The sequence below is a fragment of the Nerophis ophidion genome, linkage group LG27 (genome assembly GCF_033978795.1).
Source record: "Nerophis ophidion isolate RoL-2023_Sa linkage group LG27, RoL_Noph_v1.0, whole genome shotgun sequence".
In the NCBI taxonomy this organism is placed as follows: Eukaryota; Metazoa; Chordata; class Actinopteri; order Syngnathiformes; family Syngnathidae; genus Nerophis; species Nerophis ophidion.
In genome coordinates, this window is record NC_084637.1 from 11,190,749 (window position 1) to 11,215,435 (window position 24,687).

General features: G+C 39.9%; 1 protein-coding gene across 2 annotated transcripts in view; it reads left to right on the forward strand.

The window, feature by feature from the left end:
• Positions 1-24,687, forward strand: part of LOC133544129 (protein unc-80 homolog) — a 93,664-nt gene that overhangs the window by 31,112 nt on the left and 37,865 nt on the right. For both annotated transcript variants that reach the window (XM_061889204.1, XM_061889205.1), the window contains 23 exons: positions 1,760-2,062; positions 2,139-2,270; positions 2,438-2,585; positions 3,412-3,462; positions 3,877-4,025; positions 5,499-5,662; positions 7,931-8,029; positions 8,176-8,384; positions 8,592-8,636; positions 11,926-12,032; positions 12,123-12,276; positions 12,770-12,942; positions 13,018-13,230; positions 13,300-13,435; positions 13,499-13,632; positions 15,581-15,758; positions 15,836-16,045; positions 18,167-18,264; positions 18,347-18,553; positions 18,629-18,736; positions 18,805-18,943; positions 21,483-21,664; positions 21,749-21,880. In XM_061889204.1, the coding sequence (XP_061745188.1) occupies positions 1,760-2,062; positions 2,139-2,270; positions 2,438-2,585; positions 3,412-3,462; positions 3,877-4,025; positions 5,499-5,662; positions 7,931-8,029; positions 8,176-8,384; positions 8,592-8,636; positions 11,926-12,032; positions 12,123-12,276; positions 12,770-12,942; positions 13,018-13,230; positions 13,300-13,435; positions 13,499-13,632; positions 15,581-15,758; positions 15,836-16,045; positions 18,167-18,264; positions 18,347-18,553; positions 18,629-18,736; positions 18,805-18,943; positions 21,483-21,664; positions 21,749-21,880 (3,471 nt within the window). The remainder of the gene's footprint in view (positions 1-1,759; positions 2,063-2,138; positions 2,271-2,437; positions 2,586-3,411; positions 3,463-3,876; positions 4,026-5,498; positions 5,663-7,930; positions 8,030-8,175; positions 8,385-8,591; positions 8,637-11,925; positions 12,033-12,122; positions 12,277-12,769; positions 12,943-13,017; positions 13,231-13,299; positions 13,436-13,498; positions 13,633-15,580; positions 15,759-15,835; positions 16,046-18,166; positions 18,265-18,346; positions 18,554-18,628; positions 18,737-18,804; positions 18,944-21,482; positions 21,665-21,748; positions 21,881-24,687) is intronic.

The following is a 24,687-nucleotide window of genomic DNA, read 5'->3' on the forward strand; positions in this document are numbered from 1 at the left end:
TGCCAATCAACCTATCCCCAGGTGCATGTCTTTGGAAGTGGGAGGAAACCGGAGTACCCGTAGGGAACACACGCAGTCACGGGGAGAACTTGCAAACTCCACACAGAAAGATCCGGAGCCCGGGATTGAACTCAGGACTTTTGTATTGTGAGGCACATGCATTAAACCTTCCTCCACCATGCTGCCCTTGCCTCAGTCATTCAGGCGTTAATTGGTATATTTCAACCTAAGAGGAAAATAAGTAGCTGATCCCCTACCAACTGGTTACAGTATGTGTCCAGGAAGCGCACACATTAGAGGGCATTCAAAATAGCTGACTGAATTTGTGGCATTTTGTAATGTTTTGACGATATTTTCACATACTTTACGGCTTGTAAATATAATTGGATGTGATTTAATGCATACAATGAAACACAATTAAGCATATAAAGTCAACTTGTTTTTTCCACTCTACTGGTACTTTAATGACCCTATGGGGCGATTTCGTCTGTGTTGTACAGTGTGGCTTGAGTACCACACAGACAGTAGGTGAGGATGCTCTAAATAAAGCAGAGGTTTTTTGAGGGATGTTGTATTGTCTCTGCTGGGCTTTTTCACCAATTTGGTGGCGTTTGCACACCAGGTCAGGTTTTCTGTTATGTGAACTCCCAAGAAATAGACTTCAGGGACCCGCTCCACATAGATCTTAAAGACAAAATTGTAAACCTGCACAATACTGGAATGGTCTACACTGCGGACCGGTCAACGCTTAATAATTTGTCCCGCGGCCCGGGGGGGTGTCCCTTTTTTTCCGCGGACCGGTCAACGCTTAATAATTTGTCCCGCGGCCCGGGGGGGGTGTCCCTTTTTTTTTTTTTTTTTTTTTTCTTCTTCTTTGTCATGAAAAAGGGACGTTTTTGTCATGAAAAAGGGAGTTTTTTGTGGTTGGTGCACTATTTTTTAGTGTATATTGTGTTTTTTATGTAGATTTGATTAAAAAATAAAATATATGTATATATTTTTATTTTTTTATAAAAAAAAAATCTGCGGCGCGGTACCAATCGGCACTGGTTTACATGACTATCAGCAAGAATATTGGTTAAAAAAAAGACCAATGATAATGCAGTAATTCGAAAAAAAATCGGTATCGCTCTGGAGTGCCACAGTCACTAAGAAAACACATAAGCCCTTATTGAATGATAAATTTAATTTAAATTACAGGCTATGTGTGTTTTGTTTTCTTAGTCTGTCTCTTCCAGGTAAAGTGCAAGAGGGTCCACTCAGTGCATCGCTCTCAGCATGAGTTTTTCAGAAAGATGGAAACAATGAAAATAGACCAAAAAAACAATTTTTTTTTCAACTGGGAAAAACAATGCATTTTAAGATGTTAAGTTTTTATTGAAGTGCAATTTTTGCTAACAGAGATCGAGAGTGTTTTTTTTTTCATGATTGTTTACTTATTTAGGATCATTTAAAGTTATTTACCTTCTAATTACAATGATAAAATATCAATGAGAAATAAATTAGTTGCGTTCGAAAAGGGTTACTTGTATTTTTATTATTATTATAATTATATTACATGTAAAGTATAATACATTAATTTTGTCTTGGTTATTGGCAATAATTTGTGGGCGAAAACATTGTCCAGCAAAATTTGTTACCGGCCCAAACCTCCGAACACACTTCACTGTAATGATTGAGACCCTCCTGTGTTCACAAGATGCTTCTGTTCAAGAAGACTGAGTTGGCTAACCCAGCTAAATTTCTCCTTTTTTATCAGGCTGTGCTGCGCGCCCTCTATGCCGTTCTCAGCCACGACATCAGCTCCAGAATCTGTGACGTGGCACTCAACATCATCGACTGCCTACTGCAGCTGGGCATGGTGCCTGGGATAGGCAAAAAGCTGTCCAAGCCAGACAACAAGGAGAACGAAGAGACTCGGACCAAGGATACTGTCGGACAGGGCCTCGGAGGAGGAGGCGGGGGAGATGGCGGCGGCGGAGGAGGTGGAGGCGGAAGCGGCGGAGGAAGTGGGCAAGGCAGTAAGGATGACGTGAAGAATAACAAGGACAACGACAAAAAGGTTTGCAGCAGCCACACGCAACAGCTGCTTATTTTTTCGACATTAGGGTGATGTTTGCGTCTTTTGCGATAAACAGGAAGAAAACTCCTGTCTCAGCACCCACCGGCTGGCCCTCACCATGCTCATCAAGATAGTCAAGTCTCTGGGCTGCGCGTACGGCTGTGGCGAGGGACACCGTGGTCTATCGGGAGATCGTCTCAGGATGCAGGTCAGACTCCTTCTTTGCGTGCTTTTCCCACAATTCTTCACTGCAATGAATAATTCACCATAATAGCCTTTGTGTCTTGATGACATTTTTTGAAAGTGCTTCATCACACCCTGATGGACTTCTGCATTATTTCCTGATGTAAATATTTCATTCATCTGTCTTGTCAGGCCCAAAACTGTCTGACCAGCCTCTACAAGCTAGACAAGCTGCAGTTTCGCCAGACAATGCGTGACTACGTCAACAAAGACTCGCTGAATAACATTGTGGACTTTCTTCACGCTCTACTGGGCTTCTGCATGGAGCCCATCACCGACAGTGAGTATGTGGCCAGACTCACAATGGTGTGTCGCAACTTGAGGAAGCTGCAGGTGAAAAACATCCTGTCATTTAAGTCCGTTTGCGACACAATTTTCTTTCAATTGGTCCACAAAATAGGTGAAATTGGATGTTGCTTGAAGTCGAGGTGAGTTTTAAAAAGGTGTATAATTCAGGCTGTACCTTACCAGACCATCAATACAGATAGATTTGTTTGTAGTGACTTTTACAGCAACTGTTTATTTTGTCAATGGTCTTATTACCCAAGAATCTCAAATGTGTGCTTGCCAAAGCTGAATTGTTTTCCATTCCAATGATATCGCCACTTATCTCGCTGTTAACCTTCCTTGCACCGCCGCTTGTCCCTCTTGTTGTGGTACTTTCCTACACACAACCTCACATCCCACTCCACACGCTGAATCCCTCCTTCCTTTCTTCCTTACTCATCCATTTTGTACACTTGCCAATCCAAAGCTTTGCCCATTACATCGCTATTCAATCAGCACCGTTACTGCTCAGCATTGAGACATGGTCGACAGTATATGCCGATACAGTTTGGCATTGAAATTTGAGCTTTTGTTTGTCTCCACACTGACAAAATGCTGCAAAATTGGCAAGTGGCGAACTGATGAGAGTTTTTGATTCTGAAAGGCACCTTTGTATTTTTTAAAAGATGTGTGTGTTTGTGCGTGTTTATTTTACCAGCGTTCGTTTGTGGTTCACCTCCCAGTGGAGGTGAAGGTGCCAAGTCCTTTCCTTAAACAACGTACATGTCTGTGCTGGCCTGATGTCAATCAACCTGTGCCCCGCCTCTTTTCTCTTGCAGAGTACGGCAGTGCAGGTGAGAGGTCCAGGAGGGCGAAAAAACGAAACATCGGTAGATACACATGATGTATAATAAATAAAATAATATTAGAGATGTGATAAACTTACCCACCTGATCAGAACCTTCTTTTGGCACTGCTTCCATTGCTGCCCCTCTCGCTCTGTCCTGAAGTGACAAATCTCGCCTGCAACTCCACATTTTTAAATTTGTATTCTACAGACCAAGAGAATCATTACCTCAAAGTGCTTAAAAGCAGGCCTAAGTCACTTGCATGTATTCCTTCTCCCTTACCCAGAATCCTTTTCAGTTTGCTACTCCCCCCACCCGCCATATGCTGTATAGACCCACTTTCTTTGCACCTGATCCCTCAAATTTGTCGTTTGGGCTTACTGTTTTGATGGAATATTCTGCTGACTCAACCACACGCGTTTGATTTGGTCTCTGCCGCCTGCCTGTTGCTTCCAGACAAAGCGGGCTTCGGGAACAATTTCACTACGGGTGACAATAAGTCGGTGGCACAGAACATGGAGGCGGTTGTGGTGGGCTGCATGTTCAAGTCGCTGATCACCCGCTGTGCCTCCACCACACATGAGCTTCACAGCCCTGAAAACCTGGTGGGTGCTTGAAATCGTCCATCTGCCTTGATACTTGTTTATGCCTCTTTGCACCAAAACTAAGGCTGTCATGATGAAAAATGTTGAAGCTGTGACGACAGTATTAGCCAGTCTGTTCTGTTGAATAAAATAATTAATTATGCCATCATGCTACCTTGACAGAAGCCAATAATTATGTCAATGGTCAGAGTACCGGTAAACTAGAGGAAAACAGAGAGCCAGGATTGCATCAGGTAGGGCGTCTGACCTAAAAACTGTTGTTGTGGCAACCCAGAATGGGGAAAATATATAAGTATATGTAAGATACTAACAATTCTACACCACTGCAAACTATACATTAGTTTGCAGCAGGCACACAAAAGATAATAGACAGAAAAGAAAATAATGCTGCAAATGATGTCATTCATAAATGACATCTAATGTTAAATAGGTTTTACTTGTTTAGCACTTTTCTACCTTTAAGATACTCAAAGCGCTTTGACACTATTTTCACATTTACCCATTCACATACTGATGGCGGGAGCTGCCATGCACAACCCACCAGGAGGAAGGGTAGAGTGTCTTGCCTAAGGATGGCGGAAGCCGGAGATTTAACCAGGAACACTCAGGTTGCTGGCTTGGCCCCTCTACCAACGGAACCACGCCGTCCCATCTAAATGGCATACTGACTGGCTGTATTAATACTGCAATAATTCTGTGCTGGTGTTTGAAAATGGTGCCATGTGCTAGATGAAAGAGTCATTACTGTACGTTCAACCTGCAAAAGTTCCTAAATTGCAAATATAATTATTTTTTTTAACAAATAGATATGCAGAAAACAATATGAAATATACAACTCTGGTCAATGACCTAAATTTTAAACTGGAAGAAAAGAACATTTGCATTATATGGCGCTATGGGATCAAAATAATCCCACACTCTGGAATTGTTCTAATGCAAACAGTACAAGGTGTTTCTCATGCCAAAAATGACAGTCAAATGATACAGAAGCCGTATCAGTCACATGTTTTTTTTTTAAATGATTGAAACATCGAGTTGAAGGATACGGTATCACTGTATTTAATGTATCGTTTGACCCATATAGTGCTGGCTGAGCATCAAATCACTGCTCAGATATCATCCCCTTTGCTTGGCGACAATTGTAGGTATGTTAGGAAATATCCAGTTATGCTGATTACACTCTTAAGTGGTTTGCATTTCCTAGTTACAGCGAGATTACATCATGTCACATAACATCAAAATCACTCAAGCATCAGACATCCACCTGCCAGGATCCTTGAAGTGTACTGTCACTCAACAGGCCTTGAGGCTGACGCGACTAGTGGATGTTGGCTGAAGATGACACACTTCCACAACACTAGCCTCCCACTCACAAGCCTGACACATTCATTTGCATACGCACATGATGAGGAGGTGTCTTGTGAAGAATCAGTGAGATCGCTCACAGCCTTTACTTGTCACCCTTCCTCACAGGGCCTCTATTGTGACATCCGCCAGCTCGTGCAGTTCATCAAGGAGGCGCATGGAAATGTTTTTCGCCGAGTGGCTCTGAGCGCACTCCTGGACAGTGCAGAGAAGGTCACGGCCACTAAGAAACCTGAGGAGAAGGATGAGACCAAACTGCAAGCTCCAAGAAGGTAGCAGACAATTGTTTTTTTGTAGCTTTTTGAAAACTTTAATAAAACACCCACTTTCTCATCACTTTCATCATTGCTTGCTTTGATGTCGTTTGTTTTGTCTTGCATGACAGCTCAAATGATTAGGTCACACACAGACTGTATTTCATTCTGTCTCCATTTGTGTAATCATTGATTACTTCCTCAACTTTCGAAGGAATTCACAAGTCAGGGATCTGTAGTTTGCCTCCACTTGTCATTTCTGTTTAGGGAACACCCAGTGGTGTAACATGGCGGTATTCTTAGGGTTAGAGTTTCACCTCATGCCAACATTTAGTGGAAAGCAAAAACATTTTGTAGTCATAATTTTGAAAAGTTGTAATCGAAATATAAGACTTCCTTTCCTACCTGTTTTACTACATGTCTCAGACACGGTGGTCTTAAAGGGCTATAAGGCGCCAATACTGGAGAGGCGAAAGAGACTTTGGAAGGGCTACTTGTCCTTTGTTTATGGTGGTTAATTGGTTCGAGGCGTGACCATGGTAAGGGAATTTCTGTCAAGTAGGAATATTATTAATGAAAAAAAAATGTTCATAGTTAAAGCCTAAAAACTGTTTACAACATTGGAAGAGTGGTGGGCTGTAATTTTCACACCATGGGCCTTCAGTAATGTCCTACTTTGTCCGACTTTAATAAAAACCTCTTGTAAAATTGTAATCTATGTCACAACATGACCATGGCTGGAGAAATATTATACACAAATACGTTTGGACACCACTGGGCATTGAATTGCTAAACAGGTTATTTACATTACATTGTTGGTTGATGCAATTAGAAGTAGCGGACAAACCATTTCAGCAGTAGGGACATGTTAGCTAGCTCGGGGATCAGCCGACCTCATCTCATGAGATCTAGCTTCTCCTGAAATGACCTTCTTGAAAATGGCCTCGGAGGCATATCTAAAACCTAATAAAAGTTTTGCTGTCCTTCCTTTTGGGTTAAAAAAAGCAAGGTTTCTCTGCGAGCTGGGTATGACTTCGGTGCGGCACTTGCTGCTCTCGTAACTCACAACAACAGGAGGCATGAATGTCATGTTCAGCGTTTCAACATGCAGCAACCTATAAGGGCTACTGTCAACAACTCGTGAGCTGATTGGCCATCGCAATTGTCTATCAACTTTATGTGCTCCATTAATATACACTGCACAGACCGTCGAATTGTTGATTCAGAAGACTTACGGCAAATTTTCTACAGCGCTGGCAACAAGGTAGCTGAATTCTGATGGGATAAAAGCTCTAACGTTAAAAAAGGCCTAATATGACATTAAGCGAATATGATGAATACTTTTATATATTAAGTAAAAGGAAAAAAAATAAATAAAATTTTATCAATTTATGGCCAGCCAAAAGGCCTTGCTGGCTCTGATGGCCCACCACTGTATTTTAAATATGTTTTGAACATAAGAGCCCTCTAAACATGAAAAAGTTAGAACTGGGCTTCCATTTGCTGAAATCTCAGCCGTATGTTGTTTTGCAAAAACTTGGTCAACTACGATCAGTAGGCGTGATGTTAGCATTCGTGTGTTAGCAATGCATGTCCTGTGTTGTAATTCCACATCGCTCGAGTCAAACAAACTGTGTTACTCATGTCAAAGATGATAAGCATCTTGATGTGTTCATCACCACTTTTTGTTGCCCAGACTGATGTTGGCTGAGAGCTTTCTTGTTAGCAGTTATGGCGCTCCGAGTCACACCGAGAGAGGTCCTTCTTGCGTCGAATATTTTGATAGAGTTCGCGTCAAAGTCTCACCAATGTGGAAATGTGTTATTGAAGCAGCGGGAGTCCTTGTTCTCTCAAAAGTTGGTCAGTTTGGCATTGTCTCATTGGAGATACAATAGAGTCAAGATTAGCCGCCTGTTAGCACTGTACCTTTTGACCCGGAAAAAAAGTTTTGCTTGGCTAATAACTTCGCAACATCGCCACAACATGATTAATAGTACATAAGATGAATACTCCACTGTAATGGATATGTGTAAACAAAACATACGTTACCAATGAATTTAGGCAAAAAAACATTTAAAATACGCTTTAAATATATTTTTTTGTTTTAATTTTTTTTTTAATCTGCGATGAAGTGAAGCCGTGATTTTTGAAGCACGATATAGCGAGCGATAAGTGTACGCCACTGGAAGGGTGCTATTCCTTTGCACCCTTAAATGGGTGGGCAGGTTTTATTGCGTCAGCCGGCCTGAGCGCTTTGTTTGTGTGTGTTGGCCTGTGTGCGTGCAGGTCAGAGGCGGGTGTGTCCGGGGAGAAGGGTCAGGTGTCCAGTGCTGCAGATGAGTGTCGCAGCTGCATCTCTAGCAGACCCCCCCAGACCCCCGAACAGTGAGTGTTCACCTCACCACATTTCCATTTTACTGTCCCATCCATGTCACGCCAGCTGCCATCTCTCTACTCAAAATCAAACTAACTGTTCAAAATTTACTTTTTCTCTAAGTTGAAATGTTCTGTCTCTGCATGTGTCTTTGCAGCGAGGATCAGATCCCAGGAGCTCTGCTCGGCAGGAAAGACTTTTGGAGGAAGATGTTTAAGTCGCAGAGCGCTGCCAGTGACACCAGTAGCCAGTCTGAACAGGACACTTCAGAGTGCACCACTGCCCACTCTGGCACCACAACGGATCGGCGTTCCCGATCAAGATCCAGACGTATTTCACTTCGCAAGAAACTTAAACTACCCATAGGTAGGTGCAGTAAGCCAACGACTCATTTCAAAGACCAATCAAGAGTATCTGACTGTCCTAAGCTTGCTGGCTCATCTGCTGTCATTTTGTCTCGCACATGATTGCATTTCAACTCAAGAATCAATAATTCTCTCCACGTCCATGCACCATGTATCCTGTCACTCTAACATGGCATCCTTTTGTATGTGTTCCTCTTCTGCACCTCAGCATGCCGCAGGACCACTCACCTACCACTCACCCTCTCTGTCTTACGTATGTGGACAGGGATCCATCCATGTTGTCATTTTCCTGTTATTTGTGTTGGTGTTGCATTCCCCATCGTTGTGTGCACGGTCAGACGATGACAAGCTGTGTTATGCTAGATGGATGTAGGAAACAACAGACATATGAACAATGTAAAGAACTGGAAAAGCATTCTGGGAACACAGACGTCCGCCAAGCCCAATAGTAAAATAGTCCTTAATCCAGACGGTGACCCAGATAGCCTAAATGTAACGACTTGTTCTTTATTCCATTTAATTTTGTAAAAAATTCATCAAATTCTACCCTTAACTTGTGAACTACCTAAAGCATAATGAAGGGAAACTGAGTGAAGCCTGAGCGTTGAATCTTGGCCGCTAGTATACACAAACACGCACAAGTTGAAGTCCTTAACGTAAAGGTAAAGTGATGCTGGAATGATCCAGATCTGCCCTAAATATATAATATAAATAAATAACTTGTTCCTTATACCATTTCAGACATTTTCTAAAAGATAGTAATTCACCCATTACTTGGTGAGCTATCTGTAGGGGAAATAATGAAACGGAGTGAAACCTCTTGTCGGTCACCACTCTCTTGTGTCTCTACGGGGCAGCAAGTATACAAGTAAACGTAAAGTAACATTGTAGAAATTATCCAGTTCAAGCCTGAAATCTAATCACTTTTCTAAATCCTTTTTCGAACATTTCCATAAAGTTTCATGAAAATCTTCTCATAACCTTTTGAGTTATTCCGCTATTAGCAGTGTGACGTTCGCGAACAAGTTAAGTCTTTTGAACAGCCCTTTTATGTGAATGATGAAAACCAATTCCCATTTGAGTCGTTTGTTTGCAAGCCCCCGCCTTCCGCCCGATTGTAGCTGAGATAGGCACCAGCGCACCCCTGCCCCCAAAGGGAATAAGCGGTAGAAATGGATGGATGGATGGATGTTTGCAAGCCATTTTGCTGCCTGCAATACATGTGCTCAATAGTGCTATGCAAATGAGGAAGCGGTATTAGCGCCTGGAAAACAATCGTTCAACAGGCAGTGTAGTACAGTTTTGCATTTACATTTCTATTACCGGTATATTCTATTATAATTGTTTTCCTAGTTTTATATATATGTATCATCAATCAATCAATGATATACATACTGTATAGACTGGTAGCCCTAAATTACGAGTGTTTCAAAGGGCTGCACAAGCCACAGCGACATCCTCTGTTCAGATCCCACATCAGGGCAAGGAAAAACTCAACCCAATGGGACAATAAAAAACCTTGGAGAGGACTGCAGATGTGGGGGAACCTGTGCCCCCCCTTCCACGAAGGAGAGGGGGGCAGAGCAGAAAAGAAACGGCAGATCAACTGGTCTAAAAGGGGGGTCTATTTAAAGGCTAGAGTATACAAATTAGTTTTAAAATGGGACTTAAATGATTCTACTGAAGTAGCATCTCTAACTGTTAGCGGGAGGGCATTCCAGAGTACTGGAGCCCAAATAGAAAACGCTCTATAGCCCGCAGACTTTTTTTGGGCTCTGGGAATCACTAATAAGCTGGAGTTCTTTAAACGCAGATTTCTTGCCGGGACATATGGTACAATACAATCAGCAAGATAGGAGGGAGCTAGACCGTGTAGTATTTTATACGTAAGTAGTAAAACCTTAAAGTCACATCTTAAGTGCACAGGAAGCCAGTGCAGGTGAGCCAGTACAGGCGTAATGTGATCAAACTTTCTTCTTGTCAAGTCTAGCAGCCGCATTTTGTAATACTGTATTCTTTTAATGCTAGACATAGGGAGACACGAAAATAATACGTTACAGTAATCGAGACGTAACGAACCTATGACTAATGATCTCAGTGTCGCTCGTGGACAATATGGAACACATTTTAGCGATGTTACGGAGATGAAAGAAGGCTGTTTTAGCAACACTCTTGATGTTTGACTCAAACAAGAGAGTTGGGTCAAAAATAGTACCCAGATTCTTTACCGAGTTGCCTTATGTAATTGTTTGGTTGTCAAATTTTAAGGTGGTATTATTAAATAGGTGTCGGTGTCTAGCAGGACGAATAATAAGAATTTCCGTTTTCTTAGCGTTGAGTTGCAAAAAACACTGTTATCGCCACTGACTGAATGATCACCTGATCCGAAACCAGAACCATCAACAGGGACTGTTGTTCAAGATGCAGACAAAAATACATGTATATCAAGGATTTCGACCTATTTTTTATTTTTATTTGAATTGACACAAAAAGGGATAGGCAGTAGAAAATATATGGATGGATAAACATATACACATTTAATACCTATTTGTATATTTTTTTGTATTAATAAAATGCGCAAAAATGTATCTGTAGAATTCATAGTTTTTATTGTACCACAAAGTTGTTTTGTTTAGCAAATTAGTGATCTTTTTTATTTCACCTTGTGGAATGATACAATAAAACACCAATTTCATTAAAATAATATTTCAGAATTATTTCCACTAAATTTATCTTGGTGCAATATGTAAATTTGAGATATTCTGATATTTGTGTTTTGTAACGGCTGCAGCATTGTTTTTCTTGATATTTGAACTACTTAACAAAATGTAACATCTAGACAGCCTTTTGAATGGCTCCTTATGCTCTGGCTCACCTTCAAAGAGCCATAAATCCCATCACTACCAAATAGTTAATTAATAGACAGACAAACCAACAAAACGATTACATAATCAGGTAATAAGTTTACATTAAGATTAAACAAAGTTCATGAAATTCTTTCCAAATAGGGCCTAGACTCAATAAGGGAGAACACCAAAACATGGGACTAAATAGTACTTTATTGATTCTGTGAGGAGAGTTCCCTCAGGAAAGTTAAAAAAAGGAGTAGGACTAGGAGGCAAAGAAGAGCACAGAATGTTACATAAATCCAAATGCCTCTTTTAAAGACGCCAGCATCAAAAGTATACTTAATGTACAGAGTAGTAAACAGTCATTACATAAAACATTGTTCTTCTGCAAACACCCTTATTGAGTAAAAGGACAAAGAAACAGCTTTAATTTTTCGATCTACTCACTGAACTGAGGTCATTCAAGGTATTCTTTTACAGCATACTGACGTCTTGTGCGATGTTTTTCGAAACGATGTTAGCTGACGTCCTTCATTTTGCTTCTTTGTCTTTCGAAACTGTCTTTCCCTGATTGTATGAATGCTGTCCGTCCGTCCTCGTGTGGCATTGCTCAGTATGGGTGCTTCCTTTACGGTGCTGTATATGCATGTAAAAGTATAGCATCTTATACTGCATTATTCATACTGTATCCAGGCAATTGGCTGAAACGTTCCTCTCTTTCCGGACTTACTGACGGTGTGGAGGACCTTTTGGACATCAGCTCAGTTGATCGACTGTCCTTCATAAGACAGAGTTCAAAGGTCAGGTGTCTAGACGTACTCGCTGTTGCTGTTTGATGCCGACATCTCAAGGAACTTGGCTTTCCGTTGTATTTGTCGATGCATTAACAGGTGAAGTTTACCAGCGCAGTCAAGTTATCAGAAGGGGTCGCCGCGGGGCCGGAATACGGCAGGGACGAGGAAGAGAATTTCTTCAAGCGGCTTGGTAAATGGAGGTCTGGCAGGAGGAATCCATCCAAGCTTCACCACACAGAAGAGAAAGATGGTAGACCTCCCCCAAACCCCTCGGCTGTCCCTTGCCCACCCACTCACCACCACTCTCTCCCACCTGTGTGCTTTAATCTTTGCTTTGGAATGGGTTGTTTTAAGGTTCCTGTGGTAAACCTGTGCTCTGTTAACAAATGTGCATGCTTCATTCCATTCAGACCCCCCCCAACCCACCTCATTATTTCTTACAATAAATAGTTTAGACCTTTAAACCATCTTTCTGCTGTGGTGCGGTTCATACCTCTTGCTTTCAGCCTTGCCTCTTCCAGTCATGAGTTAGGTGCCATTTTCCAAAGACAAAGAACAACGCAACCTTTCTTTGTGTAATTACACTTGTCGTTTCAGCAAGGTTTCTTCCTTTTCTTGTACTGTATAGATCAGACAATAATGTTCCACTTAGTATCATCTGGCAGCGGTGCTGCAGCACTTCCTGTTTAGGAGAAGTCTACACATGCATTTTATTTTCTAAAATTAGTTTCCTCTTTGTCCAGGACCCCATGGTTTCCAGGAGCGCCTCGCGGCCAGCCAGGAGGCAATGAAAAACAAAAATGTGGTGAACTTGGGTGCAATCCGACAGGGCATGAAACGCTTCCAGTTTCTGCTCAACTGCTGTGAGCCAGGGACAATACCCGACGCCTCTATCCTCGCCGCTGCTTTGGACTTGGTACTCCTCCTCAGCCTCAGCTTGCATACTCTTTGTCCATCTACTCTGCTTCATTTCATCTTCCGCCTCTCTTAGGAAGCACCCATTGTTGCTCGAGCCTCCCTGTTTCTTGAATGCGCCCGATTTGTCCATCGCTGTAACCGTGGCAACTGGCCGGAGTGGATGAAGGGCCACCATGTCAACATCACCAAAAGAGGTCTGTCCAGGGGCCGGTCCCCGATAGTAGGCAATAAAAGGAATCAGAAGCTCCAGTGGAATGCAGCAAAACATTTTTGCCAGTGGGGAGATGTGAGTCTGATTTTGTTTCGTTGTTCGAGATGGACAAGTGTGCCCATCTTCATATCTTTCTTGGCATAGGCGATCGGTACACGGCTAAGTGAACTGTGCCACTACGACAGCGAGAGTCCAGCCAACATTCTTGGGTACATCTACGATGAGGAGACTAAACGAAGAATGAGAAAGGAGGATGAAGAAGAGGACTATTTGGATGACAGTATGTAATATACTTCATTAAGATTTCATCGATTTTTTACATTATTTCTTTCTCCTCCCCAAGACACGGTCAACCCGACAAAATGTGGCTGCCCATTTGCTCTGAAGATGGCCGCTTGCCAGCTGTTGTTGGAAATAACTACTTTTCTGAGAGAAACCTTTCCTTGCTTGCCTCGGCCACGCACGGAACCACTTGTGGTAAGTTTATTGATCTGATATTTAACTATATTTTCACCAAGCAGTTTCATTTGGTTCAGTTTGGAATAATTTACATTGAAGAATTTTGAAGGTTTTTGCTTACATTCCTTACCACCTTTTAAGAATCGTTTGTGAGATTACCTTTTTCAGAGGTACAAGCTCGACACATCATAGTCCTGATTTTTTTTGCTTGTACTAAAACAGGTGCTAACCAGATAGCACAAACAATGCTGATCTGTTAAACGTGTGCAAAATGTATTGCATCTGTTAAGTGAGCAGAATAAGGCATGCATTCAATTTAGCATCTCTGTCTTCATTAATATGCCAAATATATGCTAATCCTCAAAAGCCTGTTAAAGAAAATGCATATATAATAATTTAGGAAGCGTGATGTAATTTATCAACACTCATCACAGTTTTGCATGCACTATTCTACGTTGTATTTAGTATGTGTCAGAGAGACGTGCAAAATGACACACAGGATCGGTGCTCGCGCTGCACAGACAGACGATGGACGGATAAAAATTCTACATGTGTGTCAACATTTAGAACGGTCAGAAATAAAAAATATTAGACATATCGTCTATTCAGCAAAATCATTTCATAATTTTATAGCTGCCAGAAGACCTAAAAAGATGATTAAAATTAGTTAAATTGATGCTTTTTTGGTGTCCTTTAGTCTTTTTTTAATGACGTTCATTTTTTCCCACATAGAATATATATTAAAATATTTTTTTTTAGATTAAATAAAATTATTTAAGTATGCATTTTTTTCATCTTGAGCGAAGTGCAGCCTCTCTCCAATGAGCGCACTTCCAGTGGTTAAAAAAAAAAAGAGGTGTCAATGTAGATGCACTGCAGGACTGCTTCTAAAATGCCCATAAAAAGTAGGACATGTCTCGTGCGTGTTTGAAAACATAACAAAACGCCAATGATAACATGAATGGGCAGTAAAGGAGAGTATCTCTGTGGTGATGCCCCGTAAAGTACAGGCAAAATCCTCATTTAAATAGGGCGGCCTGTGCCAATTTTCATTTGCTGTGTTAGTAGATCACACATATTTTTATAAATTGCACAAGCTGTTTAGCGTGTGGTATTTAGATCTTAGTAAATCAAGCTGTAGGAGTGTCCCGCTATTGATATAGGTCTGATATCAGAAAAACGTAGCTACAATACAAGCAGTCCTGCAGCATACTTATTTGTACAAAGCTCAACAACCAGTTGATAGCCAAATGTACTCCAATAAGCAAACAAGTTCTGTCTTTTGTTATATTTTAGTGAAGCCATTAATAATTTGTAAAGCATTGTAGGCTATAGGCTACTAGGAGCTAATCTTAAGTGAGCAATATTGCAGTCTGAAACACAACATTTATTTATTCATATATAAACGAGTATCAAATGATTATAGTTGAATATCAAATACAGATCTCCAAAGAATTGTATTGAAAGAATTCAGTAACAAACGCATTATGAGCCTGAATAAATTAATTATCATTGTTATTACTAATTAAACATAGGGGGTGCAGCCTATCCCAGCTGCACTCGGGCAGAAAGCGTTTTTCATACCTACTATTGTTCTCTGTTTTAAATAATTTCACTTGATGAAGCCCTCATAACCAATCCACACTACAAAATTTTTCTGAGTGGATCTATATCGGTATGGACTCACACCCAAGGCTCCAATATTTATAAAAATGTATCGGGACACTCTTAACTGTCACACCCACCTATGAAAGGAAGAAGAAGTGTCTTCATCCGGCATGAAATTATTATACTTTGCTTACCTTGTCACGTTCCTCCTGCAGCTATGATGATGCCCATAAAAACCTCTAAATTTTTTACTGTTCAAAATCATGATAACAAGCTGAATTGAGCCGTACTGCATTATGGAAAGACGGCTTTTGCGTGTGTCCTGGCAACTGTTAGTGGTGTATCTTTTATCCTGTAGGATTTAGACAGCTGCCGCCTGCGTCTGGACCCTGAGCTCGGTCGTCATCGCTATGAGCGGAAGATCAGCTTTGCGGGTATCTTGGATGATGAGGACGGCCATGACTCGCTAAACAGCAGCAGCCACACTCTGAAGTCAGACACCACATGTGATGACAAAAAGATCCAGGAGGGTGCTGGTAAGCTGTCATAGGAACAGATATATCCTTCAGGTTTTTGTTATTTGTTCAGTCACATCCCCATGACCTCTCTCCAGGGCCCATACGGAAGATTCGTATTGGAGGCTCACGGTTGCTGCAAATCAAAGGAGCCCGCAGCTTCCGTGTAAAAAAGGGTGGCTCTTTGTCTTCCATTCGAAGGGCGGGAAGCCTGAAGAGCACCAAGATGTCCCGGCAGGATTCTGAGTCAGAAAACGAGGAGGGGATACTTTCACAAACAAACAGCAGGGATACTGTCACAGACATTGGTAAATTAAGGTCCAAACTTTTTGAAATCGTTTTTCTGTTTTCTGAGATTTTCTGGAAACCCACATCGGATTGATTGATTGAAACTTTTATTAGTAGATTGTACAGTACAGTACATATTCCGTACAATTGACCACTAAATGGTAACACCCGAATACATTTTTCAACTTGTTTAAGTCGGGGTCCACGTTAATCAATTCATGGTACAAATATATACTATCAGCATAATACAGTCATCACACAAGTTAATCATCAGAGTATATACATTGAATTATTTACTATGCGGGATGTGGAGGGGGGAAGGTTTGGTTTATATCAGCACTTCAGTCATCAACAATTGCATCATCCAAGAAATGGAGATTGAAACAGTGTAGGTCTGACTTGGTAGGATATGTACAGCAAGCTGTGGACATAGAGAGATCAGAAAGCATAAGAACAAGTATATACATTTGATTATTTACAATCCGGGGATGTGGAGGAGTGGAGGGTGTTAGTCTAGGGTTGTATTGTAACAGACTCGCAGACTTTCTAATTGGTCAAACGATGGATGGCGGGGCATCGAAAAATTAAAATAATAACAAGATTTCGGGGCTGTATATCTAGTTTTGAAATGAGCATCGTTACCAGTTATAGAGGTACCCGAAAAGAACATGATTCATTACTGCCTTTTGACATACACTATCATGGCCATTTAATGATGACTTGACATTAAATTTCTACATATTGCACCTTTAATTGCATATCATTTATTTGCCCAAAACTTGCTAACAGTTTTATTTTAAGTTCTTTCAGGCTGTATTTAGTAATTTTGTAATGCCCAAATGTTGTTTTGTGATTTTTCAAATAAGGTTACATTTTGTACTTTGTTTTTATACATTTGTATTTCTATGCATTTCATATGGCACACTGCAATCTATTGAGTTCAGATGAATGCTAAATGTTCTAAAATACGGTATACAGTATTTTTATTCCTCAACCAGTTAATGTAAATATATTTTTTGATTGATACTTTTATTAGTAGATTGCACAGTTCGAGATCAGTTTGTGATTAAAGATGTTATTGAACGTCATCGCGTATAAGATATGAAAAACGTCATAGTGACTTCGTTGAGTAACTAATTGCCCTTACAATGGGAGAAGTAAATTGTAACGAGTTACGTTTTTAAAGTAAGATGACCAACACTGGTAACACTTAAATCTTTATGCAATTGTATGATTTTTCCCTTAAATTCAATGTCAGTCAAAAAGAAATTCACTGTTTCTTATTGAAACCCTTTTAAAACAACACTTACGGTACATAGGTCATTCTACCGCATCAGTAGCATATTGCTTGTAACTCACATAATATGTTAAAATGTAAGTAAATTTTTTAAATTGTAAATATGATAATACTCATAGTTCACTCAGAATGTGTATTGGCCCGTCCGGGAACTTTATTTAATTTTTGTAAAAGGTCTGAAAATTAACAGGAGTGAGTTTTTAGCATGGAATTAGCAAAATCTGTTCATGAAAAACAGTCGTGTGGCATTTATGCTAATACCATGTTGACAGTAAGCACATTACAGGGATTACATTTTTTTTTATAAACAAAAAGCTAACAGAACACTGCTGAGATTTTAACCACCGACATGCAGCGTTGAAATATCATCCAATATACCGAAAAATGCATTAATCTTGGCGTGCACATGACCTAACACTTTTGGAATATTCCACAATTCTCTTATAGGTGGTAACTGACTGAAGTGGGAATTTTAGCAATTTTCTATTTCAACAACAATAAATGAAAGTATAGTTGGGATAAGGAGTAACACAAATATATGTTAAAATATATAACATATCTGAATGATTTAAATGGTCATATTTAATTTTAGGAAGCAAGGACACGCAACAAATCTATTTTTCCAGTGTATCTAGTTTAAATAGATATTTTAATTTGTATTTATTTGATATTATATTAGATCAATGAGCAGGACATCTCTACATAATGAAAGAAGTTAATTTTGTCATGCATTTATATTATTCCTAGGGATGCAAATGATTGGCCCACTATTGTATATCGTATCAATTGTAGCATGCCTAGTAAGATACATTGTTGTCTTCTACTACCATGTTTTCTCATACAGGTAGCCCTTGCAGTACCAGCGAACCCAGTATAGAGCCCGAGGGCCAAAGCGGAAGTGGCACAGAAGACAACTACCATCGCAACATGTCATGGCTCCACGTATGTTTATCACAATGTGTATGACTCTTTTGCTACCCTTCATGTTTCTTCCCTTTCATGTGTGCCTTCTATCCTGACCCAGATCATGATTCTGCTGTGCAACCAGCAGAGCTTCATCTGCACTCACATTGACTTCTGCCACCCGCGCTGCTACCAGCACCACAGCCGCTCCTGTGCCCGATTGGTCCGCGCCATCAAGCTTGTGTACGGAGAAACCGTCGACAGCCTAAGAGAGGACAGCGCCGCTACCACCGGCATAATAAGCGCACGCGCACAGAAAAACAAAGAAGTACGTTTCACTGTCAATGCTTACCCGACCCAACGTTGTTCTAGTCTGCGTCTCTGAGAGTCTGTTTGACTTTAGTGTTCTGACAAGTCATGCCTGAGGACTCCATCCATGAAGAGGAGGCCCACTGACACCAACATTGAAGGGAAGAAAGACACTGGGATGTTGAAGTACATCAGAAACCAGGTGATGCGATGGCATGGCTTTTGGCTTTTTATTGTTTGAATGGTGTCTTAGACCTGTGTCTCCCTCAGGTGATGAGCTTGTCACCTGCTCCCCTCTCTCTGCTCATCAAAGCTGCTCCCATCCTTACTGATGACATGTACGGAGACGTCCAGCCTGCAGCCTGGGAGCTGCTACTCAGCGTGGATGAACACATGGCGGCTGCTGCTGGTAAAGCTTTGAGGAGTGTTTTAGGCTCCTATCTACTAAGAGACAAAAAATGCATACTAAATTGCGTGTGCGAACTATATAATAGTGTGTTGTCTGTGATCGACGAAGACGTTGATAAAACGCAAAAATATAATTTTGCCAGCTGTCACCATGGAGACTAGGGGTGTGGGCAAAAATCGATTCTAATTTGAATCGCGATTATCACGTTGTGCGATTCAGAATCGATTCTCATTTTTAAAAAATCGTTGTATTTTTTTTTTTGTCAATCTAACAAAACAATACACAGCAATACCATACCAATGCAATCTAATTTCAAAACCAAACCTGACCCAGCAACACTCAGAACTGCAATAAACAGAGCAATTGAAAGGAGAGACAAACACGACACAGAACAAACCAAAGGTAGTGAAACAAAAATGAATATTATCAACAACAGTATCAATATTAGTTATAATTTCAGCATAGCAGTGATTAAAAATCCCTCATTGACTTTATCATTAGACATTTATAAAAATAATAAAAAAGAACAATAGTGTCACAGTGGCTTACACTTGCATTGCATCTCACAAGCTTGACAACACACTGTGTCCAATGTTTTCACAAAGATAAAATAAGTCATATTTTTGGTTTGTTTAATAGTCAAAACAAATTTACATTATTGCAATCAGTTGATAAAACATTGTCCTTTACAATTATAAAAGCTTTTTAAAAAATATCTACGACTCTGCTAGCATGTCGGCAGACTGGGGTAGATCTTGCGGAAATCCTATGAATTGAATGAATACAGAATCGTTTTTTGAATCGGAAAAATATTGTTTTTGAATCGAGAATCGCGTTGAATCGAAAAAATCAATTTATAATCCAATCGCGACCCCAAGAATTGATATTGCATCGAATAGTGCGACACTCAAAGATTCACAGCCCTAATGGAGACACTTAATTCCCTTCACATTTATGGCATTATATGGTCCAACCTGAGGCGTTTCGTCATGTTGTTGACATGCAGCACATAAGTATTTTATGAACCACCTTTACTTGGCAATATAGAAGTGCGTTTTAGATCACTGTTTTTTATCCATAGGTCCACTGTTGGGCTGGGAGGGCCACCAAAAAATACCTGTTTCTCAGCTTTGGTCCGTATGGGCTGCAGCAGTATCCATCCATCCGTCCATTTTCTACCGCTTATTCCCTTTGGGGTCGCGGGGAGAGCTGGTGCCTATCTCAGCTACAATCATGCGGAAGGCGGCGTACACCCTGGACACGTCGCCACCTCATCGCAGGGCCAACACAGATAGACAGACAACATTCACACTCACATTCACACACTAGGGCCAATTTAGTGTTGCCAATCAACCTATCCCCAGGTGCTTGTACTCAGATGTAAAACACTTTCCAACCAGTTACGGCAGCAATGACAATTTCAAACAAATAGGAGAACTATGGAGTTAAAGTTGCTTAAGCGCAAAAATTATGACTAAAGTGGTGAAGATGCTTATTTAAGAACTATATTATTATTTATTAATAACTTAGTTATGATTTTTTTTTAGCATTTTGTAATTGTATGTATGTTTATTTTTTATCAGTTTTGATGAGTCCGTTCTTTTGCAGTATATTTGATTAGTATTTATTTTTGTAATCAACCTGAACTGAGCCTTGATAATATTTGTGAGTTACACATTATTTCTATTAATTTGACAAGGCTTATCCTCTTAAACTGTAAGTGGGTTAGCTATAATTATTGAATACGATTAAAATTAAGAGTAAGATGACTAATTCAGTGTTAATATTTGAGTGGGTCCCTATTTAGTGGGAAAGTTGAGCCCCGAGGTCAAAAGGTTTTAAACTCCTGATGAGATAAGGGAACCTACTTTTAGCACTCTGGGAGGCGCTGTGTGGTATTGTGATGGTTTGTCTGGAATAATCTAGATGCAGAAAAATGCATATTGCAATAAGTTTTTTTTAATATTGTAGATATAATAAAATATTTCCTATATAATAAAATTATAATTACCCCAATAAGTCATCCAGAAGCTATAAAATGTCATTACTGAATACGTGATGTCAAAAATATATTTTTTATTTTGAAACACAAATAGGACGGATGATTATCTCTCTCTCCATTGTTTGCCTTTGCAGTTCAATCGGCTAATTTCCCACAGCCATTTGTGCAGTTTGAACGCACATTTCAACATGCAAAAAAATAGCCGCAAAACAGTTTTAGTCTTGATAAATCACATTGTGTGTGCTAAATTATTATAAATGCCTCTTTCTCACAGTAGTTTGGACTTTCTAATAATCAGCATATATTTAGCATTTACATGAAGACACGCTAAATAGATTGCGCTCTCTATTTTGCTCATTTATAACACACAATTCTATGTGCATGAGCCTAGTCAATCAGCTTTGCGTGTGATATCAAGTTTGCACCTGTTTTAAAACACGCAAACTTTTTAAAGTTCATGCACTCAGTGTTTCATACCACATGAATAATTCATTTATATTATTTTCTACCCTTTCTTTTCCATGCTTCCACCGCCAGCGGCAATGTTCCTCCTGTGTGCAGTAAAGGTCCCTGACACAGTGACCGAGATGATGATGGCAGAGTTCCAGCACCATGAGGCCTGCCAGCGCATCAATTCTATCTTCAAGTTTTACACGCTGTGGCGATTCCGCTACCAGGTGTGGCCCCGCATGGAGGAAGGAGCCCAGCAGATCTTTAAAGTATGACAAATTACTAGAGCCTTTGTCAAATTTTGGCTGCATTAGAATGCTGTAGAGGATTTGTTTCTTTCTTGTCTGTTTTAGATTCCCCCGCCTAGCATAAACTTTACCCTGCCATCTCCCATTCTGGGCATGCCCTGCGTCCCTATTTTTGATCCCCCATGGGTTCCCCAGAACACCGGGAGTGTCCAGGACCCAATCAACGAAGACCAGTCCGTAAGTGTGAGCACTGCTCATGTTTCAGAAGTAGGTTAAGTGTACTATATCGCAATTATTTTCTTTATTTTACCCAACAGTTGCATCCAGTTATGTATAGTATTCTATATTGCATACATATATTCATAAAGAGTTTGTTAATGTAAATACGTTTCCCTTGTTTAAGGATTTATTAATAATAGCAATACTCTTGTAAAAGCTGGAATTTATTATCATTTGTATTTTTGACAAATATCAAGGAAAGAGCCCATTGAAAATTATTAATGAAATCATGCAAACAGTTGGCGATGTCATTTAATCTGAAGAAATATTACAGACAGAAATATTGTATGTCCTTTCGTTTTTATCCTACAGCCTATTTTTAGGGGACTTTGAGTTACAGTGCATCCAGAAAGTATTCACAGCGATTCAATTTTCAACATTTTATTGTCTTACAGCCTTTTTTCAAAATGGAATAAATACATTTTTTCATCAAAATTCTACAGACAATACTTCATAATGACAATGTGATAGTATGTATATTTAGTTATTTATATTACTTTTTTTTTTTTTTTTTTTTACAAATGTATTAAAAATGAAAAAAATATCACAAGTACATAAGTATTCACCGTCTTTGCGCAGTACTTTGTTGCACCTTTGGCAGCAATTACAGCCTCAAGTCTTTTTAAATAGGATTCCACAAGCTTGGCACACCTATGTTTGGGCAGCGTTGCCCATTCCTCTTTACTGCACCTCTCAAGCTCCATCAGGTTGGGTGGGAAGTGTTGGTTTTCCTCCAGTGTGTCTCTGTACATTTATGCATTCATCTTAGTCTAGTCAGGCACTCTGTCTCGGTCATCCCAGAAAGACAACCATCAGGCCTCCATGATCACAAACCTTTTCCAGCCAAAGATATCTGGTCTCAGTTAATAACCAAAGCAATATATACCCCTGCGTCAACTATATTTTATATATATATATATATATATATATATATATATATATATATATATATATACTGTATATATATATATTTATATATATTTGAGTTTTTTTGTAATGTGCCTTGGGCCAATGACAAACGAGTGACGGGCCACTTTGGGCACCCCTGCTGTCGAAGCTGACTGCTTATGGCCACTATAGTCTTAGTACTGTAGTATATTTGTTCATAATATGGTCACGTATGGGACGCGAGTCACATGGTTGTCTTACGTCAGCCGGGAATAGTAAAATCCGCAGTTTTACCTGTGATAAAGAGGGAAAAAAACGGGGAAGTCTTTTGTTAGCTGCCGTCTTGTTTTATTATATATTACTGTCTTTGCACATGTTAATGTTTAGTCTTGTATGCCCAATATATCAATACACAAAATCTGTACTTTAGTATGTTAGCTTTCCATTGAAGGCGACTGGCGAGCGACCGTAAAGGTCGTGGTTGAGGGAAGAGTTGTTTGATGTTGGATGCTAGAAAATCTCCACTGCAATGCAACAGTAGGCCTTAATGCATTGTTTCAGCTTGATTATTTTTGTGCAGGTTATGCAACGCGTGTTCGCAAGATGAGCATGTTGTGGGGCGTGCAGTCTTGTTCAGGGGTTAAAATGCACGCCTGTTGACCAACAAACTCTCACTGATGTCATAATACATTATTTTTTGTGATTGATGGGTTGGGGAGCCCTGCTCAATGGTATAGTGGCCTGTCGGAAGCCATTTCTTAGAAAGGTTTTCCAACATGCACCTGAAATACTCTCAGGCCAGGAGAAACAAAATTCTCTGATCTGATGGGACAAAGATTGAATTATTTGGTGTGAATGCCAGGTGTCATGTTTGGAGGAAACCAGGCTCTGCTCATCACCAGGTCAATACCATTCCTACAGTGAAGCATAGTGGTGGCAGCATCATGCTTTGAGGATGGTTTTTCAGTGGCAGGAACTGGGAGACTTGTCAGGATAAAGGGAAGGATGAATGCAATAATGAACAGACACATCCTGGATGAAGACCAATGCTTCCCATCAAACCTGATTGATTTTAAGAGGTGCTGCAAGGAGGAATGGATGAAACTGCCCAAAGATAGGTGTGCCAAGCTTGTGGCATCACATTTAAAGACTTGAGGCTTTAATTCCTGTCAAAGGTGCATCTATATAATATTAAGCAAAGGTTGTAATTACATAGGTAAATGTTATTAGTTTTATTAGTTTTTGTATTTGTAATACATTTGCAAAATATTTTTTCTGAACTTTTCACTTTGTCATTATGGAGTATTGGCTTTATAATTTTGAGGACAAAAGTGAATTTATTCCATTTTGGAATAAGGCTGTGACCTAACAAAATGTGGAAAAAGTAAATCGCTGTGAATCTAATGTAATAAATGTATGTAAGCAATGCATCTTTGCTGGTTGCAGCAGCATTGCATTTAATGTGGACTTTGATAAAAAGGTCTTCTTATAAACCTATTAACTTGAGCAGCACAAATGTAACGTCTGTGAAGTCTTCCAGGTCATGATAATCCACAAACATTGAAATGAGACAACTGGAATTATTTTTGGTAGTTGAAAATGTTATATCTTTAACAAAAAAAACTACTTAAATTCTAAGTGTTTTGAGGCAGAGTTCCCGTATTTATTTCTCTGGTGGGTATAATTCAACTTGTTTGAATAGGAGTAGAAAGAAGCAGAGCGCAAACATTCACCGATGCTTAAATGAAAACCTATAAATAATAGGTTTACTTTAATCATGTATTTAGTCTTTGTCACATTTTAGTCATATAAATTGATTCAGTTTTCAGTTGACTAAATTCCTCAACATTTAAAAATTAACTAAAATACATTAAATT